Consider the following 10,872-nt stretch of genomic DNA (forward strand, 5'->3'; position numbering starts at 1 on the left):
ACATTTTGTCCATCTAGCAGATTTTATGTAACTCATTATCACATATGACAACAAAAAGCAGCAAATATATCCTTTTTTTCTTCAAATTTTGCGCTGATTTTGCTCATTTTTGCAGTGATTAATTGATTATTATTATGCCAATAATTCTTTCTGTCGCTTGACTCATCGATAAATTGTTTTAGCTACAGTTTTATTCTTTTGGCAGTGAAACATATAGGGGAATAAATTATGAAAAATGACAATCATGACAATGATAAGTGTACAGCAGAGAGTGGATAATAAGGTCAAGGATGACAGCACCTTTTTAAAAGTCAGCACAGTTCTTGGCATGACATCACAAGTATTAATAAGTGTTTATTGGCGGAGCTAAAATCTAAATGTATATAAGAAGTGAGCACAGATAATGTAGTACAAGTAACTAACAAAAGATAACTGCCCTGGGCCGTTTTCAACTATTTCAACTGTTCGATGATAGACATGCATATGAAAACATCTGAGCGGAGTACAAAACCAAGGAGTATGTAAGGGGGTTTATCTCTCTGCAGACACAAAAGTCCATCAGAGGGTCCCGTGGGATTTTGCATGTCTTGCACCATTGTGGACTCTGGACTTGCCTCTGTTTAATACCTTGGCTTTGTTTGTTTATTTGTTTCTGGTATTTGTGTGTACGTGTGAGGGGAGGGTGGGTCAGCTTATAAGTAATTAACAAGCAATTCGCTCCACCTAGGGAAGCGGGGAAGTTACTCATGCGATGCACCCTGACAAGGTCACTGGCTGATAGATGAGCCTGAGCAAGGGGATTTTTCTGAGATTGTGAGGGCAGGCAGAACTGTGGGAACCAGACAATTAGTGGAAGGTAGGCCGCCATGTTGGATGATGACCATGAGACGGGCTTACATGGACACTCACCACTTGGCTGGCTAACAGGGAGAAAGCAACTCTTAACACACAGTCATTTATCTTTGAGTGGGCTGAGCAGGCAATTTGCCAGCAGTTTAGGAAGAGCATGTGCTATTTCCAATTAAACAGACATGAATAAGGTCAACACAGACATATTGGCAACATAAATATTTCAGATTTACACATAAACATGAATGCATGTTCATTTTGGTTTACTCGAAGTAGCCTTTTGTCTTATTATACGTACATATTTCCTGGATCTTATTATATATATATAATATATAATATATATTCCAGCAAATATAGAAGTGGGATTATGCCTATAATCATAGAGTTAAAACAGAGTGCATCAACATTTCACTATGAGAAACAAAAAAAAGGAGTTTGTTTTAAGCTTGTCCCTTCCTTAATTTTGAGTTACAGCATTGACACATTAAAACAAATGTTCAGTAGTCTGCGAAGTCAGATAAGACTCACAAGAAGGCTAAGAAAAGAAAAAACTAATTTGAGATTTAACATCGAACAATAGGTTTTCCTGCAAAGGTAAGATGATATGATCTATAATGATTTCACAACCTTTGAGAAATCTTGTGACCTAAAGACGCACACTGCCTGGCAAAAGCAGAACAACCAATACTCTGAATTCTGTACACATACACCAACATAAAACACCCTATAAGACATCAGTGCAAGCAGCTGAAAACATAAGAACCATCTGCTGCTAGATTAGAATTACATTTTGTGAAGACTTCATTGCCAGGTTAGATTTAGAGTTATATAAAGCAGACTAAATTTTAGCTTAATACATGTACCAGGTACAGTCTCTTTGGAGTTAAAAGGTTTACTGTTGTCCAGTATCCATGCAATTTTCAAGACATTCTGCAACATATATTATGGACGCTATCAAGCACCATAACACTCTTTGGCATTTTAAATACCTTTTAAAGAAGACAATAACAATGTCTCACATGCACCTGGGTCTTCAAAGCCTCCAAAACTCTTATTCTGGACTTGAAATACACCAGGCACTTGACAACAGCTGTTAATCAGATAATGAAAGCCTCACAGTTACACAAGCACACTTGTGGAGAAGCGGCTATAAATTTCTTTGCGAAGGCAGCATACAAGGGCAGGGAGAGAGTTAGGGTGGGATTTGGTACCAGGCACTTCCCAACACAATGACGCATCATACCAGCACTATGGTGAAACTCACACCAACCATTTCCCTTCAGCACACTATGTTAAGGTATTTGTCCTGCAGAGCGCAATAGTTAAGGCCTTACTGTAACCACTGTAACGCAATATATGACAAGCAGTCTTTCAAGGAAATATGACATGGTTTGACGTCTCTCATAGTTCCCATGTGTCCCCTCAGATAGGCTACACATATTGTTTTTGTGACTGATTAAGTGTGAGCTGCAGTACGGCTGCAAAATGGAAAACACTCCACATTGTCTTCTCCCTGGGACACAGCCTGCTCACCACCTAAGATGTCAGTAACCTGACTACATAGTTTTAGGTTGAACTCCTGCTCCACTTACCCTTTTCACCTCACTCACCTCACTCACCTCAATCACCAAGTGACCTGCCATTGTAGCAATACACAGGATCCCACTTGGTACAGAGGCCCATAAAGCGCACCCATAGGTCAGCGGGTGTGTGGTGGAAGAGTGTTGCCCTTTGACACTGACCGTTTCCGGGTTGGAAAGCTCTGGTCCTGGTCTGCCATGGTGGTCTGCACAGATGGGCAGCAGCTCAATCAGATAACCTCGCCTGGGGATCAGGTTCACCTCTGTAAGTCTCATCCAAGGCATCCAGGGTTAATCTCCCAGAGTGAAGATTGATATCTGGATAAGAAATAATGAAATATTAGGATATGATGGTGGAAGTCTGGGTGGGAAGCCGAAAATGTAATAATAACAATAATAATAACAATACATTTTATTTATAGATAGCTTTTCAGAGTCCTCAGACATTTAAAAACAGCATTTAAAAGCTACACATTATAAACTTAAAACTTAAAACACACTAGCCAGACATCAAAAGCAGTTTTGAAGAGGTGAGTTTTTGATTTCTGATTTGAACATTGAAAGATTATTGCAGTCTCGGATGTGTTTGGGGAGAGAGTACCAGAGTGAGGGGGCAGCTATTGAGAATGCTCTGTCACCCCATGTCCGGTGCTTGGTCCTGACTGGCAGAGATAGTAGGTTGGCATCAGAGGAGCGTAGCCAACGGGACAGAGTGTGGTGATGGAGCAGGTCGGTGAGGTAGGAGGGGGCCTGATTATGGAGGGCTTTGTGGGTGAGGAGCAGGACTTTGTATTGGATCTGTTGTGGGACGGGAAGCCAGTGGAGTTTCTGAAGAACAGGGGTGATGTGATCACGGGAGCGGGAGTGGGTGAGCAGACGAGCAGCAGAGTTCTGGATGTATTGGAGTTTATTTAGGTCTTTGGTTGATGTGCCATGAAGAATGCTGTTGCAGTAGTCGATTCTGGAGGTGATGAAGGCGTGGATCAGGGTTTCAGCAGCAGGTAGGGAGGTATTTCTTATCTGGATAAGAAATAATGAAATATAAGGATATGATGGTGGAAGTCTGGGTGGGAAGCCGAAAATTTAGGAGGTTATCAGACCTTTGAAGAAAAAAGGTTGCACAAGCTGAAGCTGTGCAGCACTGACAGGAATTTACAAACCACCTGGATAAAGACTCACTACACTATATATGTATGTGTGTGCATAATGCTAGCCTACATATTAAAGTAATAAGAAATTATTTTCAAAAATAACAAAGTTGAGAGAGGGACAAATGCTGCCATAAGACAGACATCCCTCAGCAGTGTTTAGGTTACTGTGCCTTTAATAGCGTGACCCGGAAGAGGAAGACTTTCACCGGCACTGTTGTCTTTTCTCTTCCGGTCAGGTCTCAGCAGTGGTGGGAGCGTGGATTTCATCATCAAGGCTCACAAAATCAACAAAAATGAGCGTCCCGGCGTTTATCGATATCACAGAGGAGGACCAGGTACGACCCACGTCTCTAAACACTCACATCACATCTACCCGCGTGCGGAAGAGTCGATACATGGGACCGACCCGACCAGTTAACTTAGCATGCTAGCCAGCTAACATGCTAACTGCTGCTGACAGCTACATGCTGATTGTTAGCTAGCTAGCGTTACATGCCGAGAACGTGACACATGTGGAAGCACGTTTATTGTCATTAAATCATTAAAGTTGCCGTTTAGATGGTGTGTGTGTGTGTTCATTTGATGAGAATAAGTTATTTTCCCGTTTTGAGTCGAGTGTATTTTAGGCTGCTGCTGTCTTTAAAGCTCTTCAGTGTTGTTCGGTAGGATAGCTAGGAATGCTAGCTGCTTAGCCATAACGTTACATCGAAATCAACCAAAAACTATAACAAACAACAAGCCACCCAAAGTGTCCTGCCTGTAAGACGACCATAGCTGAAGACCCAACAAGGAGAGCTTATAAGAAGATGTCCTTACCTTCCCTTATAGCTAACTTCAGTAAATATTATTGTGACTCAAAACAAAAACAAAACCATAAACTAAAACCATAGCAAGCTGTAGTAAAACAACATTATGCCAAACTGTTATATCTACATTTTGACATGATCGACACACAGCTTGGTACTTCCTGTGCTTTGAGGTTTTTATATAAACACTAATACTGCTTATTTGTTACAGGCTTCGGAGCTGAGAGCCTACATGAAGGCCAAAGGAGCTGAGATATCAGAGGAGAACTCTGAAGGTGGACTACATGTAGATTTGGCTCAGATCATCGAGGCGTGTGATGTGTGCCTCAAGGACGATGATAAAGGTAAGGTCATGATGAAGAGCACCCCCGCTTCTTACCCGTTGTCAGCTCTTAATAGATTGGACTATAATGAGCAATATGCTATTTTCACAAGTTGATAGTTTGACTTGCGTTACCAGGAAAAGCACAGGTTTCATTAATGTAATTGTATTATGTTTTATGTGTTATAAGTGTCCCAGAAAGCTATTCCAGTGATTCATGTAGTAAGACCCTCAGACTGGCCACCCTAAATGCATTGCAGTATCTATTCATGTTTAATTCGACTGACTCTGAAACTACTCCTGCATGTCAATATCCTAATACATATGGCCCTTTCTCTGTATCTCCCTGCAGATGTAGAGAGTGTGATGAACAGCATTGTGTCTCTTCTGTTGATCCTGGAGACGGAGAAGCAGGAGGCTCTCATTGAAAGTCTATGTGAGAAACTTTTGAAGTCCCGTGAAGGAGAGAGACCCTCCCTCAGGATGCAGCTGTGGGTCTTTTCATTTTTTTCCCCCCTCTTCAATCTATTCATAGTACTGGCTCTTATCATTTTTGTTTCTGAAGCTCTGACCAAGTAAACATTTCATATGCATGGAGGCTAAGCAGGGCATTGTTTTGATGTTGGTTAATATGAAACTGCTGGTCTTGCAGAGAAATAATTTCCCCATTTGGGACTAATAAGGATGTATGCATGGCGTCAATTGTTTTGATGTTGGTTAATATGAAACTGCTGGTCTTGCGAGCTTGACGTAAGGATGTCGTGACGTCAATATGCAGGAAAACAAATGAAATATTTCTAGAAAACATGGGGATAGTTAAAAAAAATCTGCATTCTGTTCAAACACTTGACTATCTCTTTCTTATTTTGATGTTACAGACTGAGTAACCTGTTCCATGGCATGGATGAGAACACTACAGTGAGGTACACTGTGTTCTGTGGCCTCATCAAGGTGGCTGCAACTTGTAATGCCATTGCCTTCATCCCCACTGACCTCGATCAGGTAAACCTTTTCAGCATGATCAACTGGGATAACTGACCATAAACATTGCCACAGAATGGCTTCATATTGTGTATTTCTTTGCATTAAACTGCAAAGATGGTAAAAAGAAAAAAATGTCATCCGTCACATTTTTCAAATCTGCACTAGCTCGTTTTTTCCTCTGCAGTTGATTCATGATACCTGTTTGTGTTGCTGATCAGGTGCGCAAGTGGATTATCGACTGGAACCTGACCACAGAGAAGAAACACACGCTCTTGAGGCTGGTGTATGAAGCATTGGTTGACTGCAAAAAAAGGTGACTACATATAGGGTCAAATGGGTAAATTAATGTTTTGGTATGCAAAGACACAAGAATATGAACACACAGAATTGAAGATTTATAAACTCCTGCATGAAGAAATAATACACATCAGTTTAATGCATATACATACCTCTAGGCCTTAGATTCTGTGTGAGATATTGTGCTATCCTTCAAGTAAATTATCTCTGTACAAAAGAGTCTTCAACAATGTTCTTATCTACTCATGTCACAGCGATGCTGCAGCAAAAGTGATGGTGGAGCTGCTGGGAAGTTACACAGAAGACAATGCTTCTCAAGCACGTGTTGATGCCCACAGGTAAACTTGAAGACCTTGTTTAACATTTGTCACTAACCCTTGATATAACGTATATCTCATACATATATCAATCTATTGGGGTCCCTTTTTAGATGTATCGTCCGTGCTCTCAAAGACCCAAACACCTTCCTGATTGACCACCTGCTCACCCTGAAACCTGTTCGCTTCCTGGAGGGAGAACTGATCCATGACGTGAGTACTGAAGGATCCGCAATGTTTGGTGGTGTTAAATATATAAAATGCTCATTCAATTTTATCGACAATAGTTATTGATAAATGTGACTTTTTCAGTTACTTCCATAGCCCACAAAGAACAATGAACGAATAAGTTCCCTCATTGTAACAACCCTTTCAAACTTGTATGTGTAGAATGCCACTTGAGGTCATGTGATTAGAATTGCAATGTAATCTCGGTTTGTGTACATGGACATAAGTATCTCCGTTATGAGATTAACCACAAGACTTCAAAATAGCTTCTTTACTCTGGCTGTATGATTCCTTAACTCATCCTCCACCCTCCATATATAATAAAGATTGTTTTGGTATTTTTCCTATGTATCAAAATGGGACTACATTGGAATTTCTTTGTGCAACCCTGTTGTACCATCCTTGAATTCCACAGCAAAATACAAACAAATAACAATGACAAATAAAAAATAAAAGGACAAGAACTAATCCAAGTTCCTGAAAACGGGAGACGGTGTTTACTTAATCACATAAACCAGATGCTTCAAAACCCCGATCATATTCAGGATACTTGTTTCCATGTAAACACACAATGTGAAAGCCTGTTGTCTGTGTTTTACATGGGTATTAGGTGCATTTTTTTTTATGTGTCAGCTTAATGACGTATAAGGCACCACATCCAAATATTTAAATGCTGACCAGTTAGAAAAGTGGACTGGCAAGTGGCAGGAAGGTTTGTACATTACAAGCTTAACAGGTTGAAACAATGAAAACATTTTCTTAATAGGGTGTGAGCACAGATTTTTTTTTCATAGGTCAACAGACTTTTATCCAAGGATAAAAGTTTAGCCCAATGTTAATCAAGCACAACATGTCTGCATTTGAGCCAATGATTTGTATCAAAACCTTAATTTGTACATTTATCATTACAAGTCCAGCCTGTATGAATACAAAGATGATGTTACTCTGTTTCCAGAGTCTTATAATGGCATTTCTCCCTCTTCTGACTCCATTTTCAGCTATTAACCATCTTTGTGAGCGGAAAACTAGTAGCATATGTAAAGTTTTACCAGAGTAACAAAGACTTCATCGACTCTCTTGGTAAGTAGCCATACACTGAGATATTAGTTGCATCAATTCTACACAAGCGCATGCACTGACTAATGTTTAGAAATGCAGCATAAAAGTTTATAAAAAATATATGAAAAATGTAGCTGTGCTGCAATAGTCTGACTACCCTAACATCTGTGTGTACATAGTGGTTAATGTTTGATAAAATTGATCTCTGCTCCTTACCATATTTGTAACTCAGTATCGACATATTCTACCATAAGCATATTATAATTAAAGAAAACAGTTTTTTCATACAATGCTGCCATTCTTTAGGTGTATCAAAAATACTCTTGGGATTTGAAAATGCCAAATTTGATTCCATAGCAAGTTATTCTGTATAAATAACATATGCAGAGTACAAAAGTACATTTTAGGACCATCTGAACCACCTTGTCCTATTATAAACTCGTATAGATATTGAGCCAATGTACTGCGCTCTGTTGACACAGTACAGGAATGTGTGTGTGTCAGCACTGAGTCTCTTTCTCATTGCTAACGGCTTTGGTGTAATTACAAGCATGTGTAGGATGGACTCTCAAAACAGACAGAGTGGAGTGGTGTTTGTGTTAATGAGTAGAGTCACTGACTGCATGCTCCTAAATGTAGAAACAATTATCACAGGGAAACTCCCCGAGTCGAGAGTAATCGACTGTGACTGTTTTGTGCTTAATGATCCCTGCGTGTTGCTCTCCAGGCCTGTCTCACGAGCAAAACATGTCCAAGATGCGTCTGCTGACATTCATGGGCATGGCTGTGGAATTCAAGGAGATCTCCTTCGACACCATGCAACAGGAGCTGCAGATTGGAGCTGATGACGTTGAGGCTTTTGTCATTGACGGTACAACGATTTACCTCAAATGAATCCTTGCTGTCTGCCCTTGTAAAGTGTGATGTTAGTTTCTCACAGGTGACTAATGGGGGAGGGAAAAGGGAAGTGATTGAACGGTGGTCACAAACGGGCAGACTCTTATACCCAAAAAAATTATGTCTTCCTCCTTTTAAAGAAAGAATGCAGTGGTGATCATGATCCATGCGTAGGGTTTTACAATGGAACAATGGCATAGAACCAAGAATAGCACTTTCAGTGTTTTGTGACTTGGATTAGCTTCCTCTCCAATTTCATTTTTCAAGTGCATTCCCTTTTAAAGCTCTTTTTGTTCTTGGTTTTTATTGCTTTCTGTCGGAGCTTTTGCTGCCTCTTTACTCCTTTCCTGTCTGCTTTTTTTCTTTTAGCTGTACGGACCAAGATGGTGTACTGCAAAATTGACCAGACACAGCGGAAAGTTGTTGTGAGGTAAGTACTTTAATCAATAAAACATCACAAATGGCTTAACTGTGTTGTAAGTTTTGACTAAATCAGGCAGTTATAGTAAATGTTGGCTTGGTACCCAACATGACCCGATGTACTTTACCTTGATGATCAGTAAACACAGTTCTTGGTCCCCAAAACAGTCCTGATGGAGCCATCATCTATGCAGCGTTAGTATTCCTGAATCTGGCCAACGTTGTCTAATCTCTGGTCAAGTTCAACGATGCTATGAGTTTATTTGGTTCTTGTCTGCAGATAAATGTGTAGAAACAAATCTTGTAATTCACATGATTTTGCCTCCGTATGGCTTTGATTTATTTTGTCATAGTAACGTTTAATAAAGCTCTGTTTTGGTTCCTCATACTTGTGCGACGTGACCTTGGCCTGTATATATTTTTTTTTTTCTTTGTCAATTTAACATTCTTGTTTTTCTGTTTTCCACTCGATCAGCCACAGCACACACCGCACCTTTGGCAAGCAGCAGTGGCAGCAGCTGCACGACAGCCTCAGCTCCTGGAAGGCCAACCTAGCAGCCGTCAAGACCAGTCTGCAAGCCCTGTCACCTTCTGCTTAATCCACCTTAACCCAACTGTCTACTCTGCCTGGCTCTCTATTATTTTCTGCTTTCCAAATCCCCAGACTGAATTGATCAGTTTTTATATTAATCCAATAAAAGAACAGTGGATATCACCTGTGCTCCTTTCTTGTTATACATTTAAAGATTGCAAGAGTTTTTTTTTTTAAGTTAAACAATGCCATAAACACACAAGGAACTGGAAATTGAAAAATAATTTCAAATTTGGTGAAGCAGCCAAAAGCTTAACTGTGCCCTTAATGGAAAATACATATATCCAGACAACGACCCCTCTAGCTGCCTTATGATCTTTTCAGCAAGCCATACTGTGACTTTAATGGGGGCTTGTCTTCTGGCAGTTCTCGACATCTGGTTGTAGTTAAAAGTTGCTATGTCAGTACTAGATGAGCTGTAACTTTGGGTGAGAAATAGCTGGTAACATGAGGGTCACTTGTCTGGGAACACAAGAGATGACCATGGTAATGTGAATTTAAGATGGCCAAGTCTGCTGGGGTCAGAGCTATATTACTGTAGCATCAACACTTTAGCTTGTGGCTTAGGTTGATTAACTGCCACTACAAATCTGAAACTGTCCACTGGGTTGAGAGATGCTGTTCAGTTGGAGTCAGCATGACTCACTGTCTTTTGATGTCTTTGAAAAGTGGGAAGACGAAGTCTTCTACAGTTTTTAGTTTACCTTTACTTTGCCCATTGATGTAAAGTTAAGTACCATTTATCCCGCACAGTGGTCTGTTCTCTGGCACCGGTCCAGAGCATTAGGATGTGAACTCTACTGATATATGGCCCAGGCATTAGGTGTAAAAGGGGTCTGCTGGAGCTCTCTCCCTCTGGGGCTGTGATGAAATCAGCAAAACTGACGAAGTGCAGACTACTGACATCGCACACTTTAAATCCCCACCCTAAATAGACAATGAATTTTCTCTGACTAATATAACCACAGCTCAACCTGTTCCCTTTGTTTTTTAGTGGTCTGCCACTCCTCATTCTTTCCTGATTAAAGTCGTAATCTGATCATTTCAGCCCTGCCACTAAAATATTTGCACTCAGATGAAATGGGCATTAGAGATACACATTTATTTCTGCAGTGTGTCCTTTTTCCTATCAGAAGTCTGCAAAGGCTCACCGCTCACTTCTGTCCGGTTGTCCACAGGGAGCAAGCATCTCTGACGCTTATCAGTGGGTGTAAATCACAGAACACATTCTCAGGAGCATAACCTCATCTCAGCCACCTGCAAGGTAGAGCAGATAGAAACCAATGTGACCAAGGCTTAACACAATGTTTGCGATGCCTCATATCTTGGTTTCCATCGCTCAGCATATGCTGTGAAACTTCTCTCTCTCT

At 40.5% G+C, this 10,872-nt stretch overlaps 1 protein-coding gene across 1 annotated transcript; it reads left to right on the top strand.

Moving 5' to 3' along the window:
* Positions 1 to 3,782: 3,782 nt before the first annotated feature.
* eif3m (eukaryotic translation initiation factor 3, subunit M) lies at positions 3,783 to 9,625 on the top strand. Its single transcript, XM_054610148.1, has 11 exons — positions 3,783 to 3,915; positions 4,598 to 4,730; positions 5,061 to 5,199; positions 5,587 to 5,710; positions 5,911 to 6,005; positions 6,244 to 6,327; positions 6,420 to 6,519; positions 7,533 to 7,614; positions 8,321 to 8,464; positions 8,860 to 8,920; positions 9,386 to 9,625. Exons 1-11 carry the CDS (start codon positions 3,874 to 3,876, stop codon positions 9,507 to 9,509), a joined length of 1,128 nt encoding a protein of 375 aa, XP_054466123.1. The 5' UTR covers positions 3,783 to 3,873; the 3' UTR covers positions 9,510 to 9,625.
* The last annotated feature ends 1,247 nt before the right edge of the window (positions 9,626 to 10,872 follow it).

This window comes from Anoplopoma fimbria, chromosome 2 (genome assembly GCF_027596085.1).
Source record: "Anoplopoma fimbria isolate UVic2021 breed Golden Eagle Sablefish chromosome 2, Afim_UVic_2022, whole genome shotgun sequence".
Lineage (NCBI taxonomy): Eukaryota > Metazoa > Chordata > Actinopteri > Perciformes > Anoplopomatidae > Anoplopoma > Anoplopoma fimbria.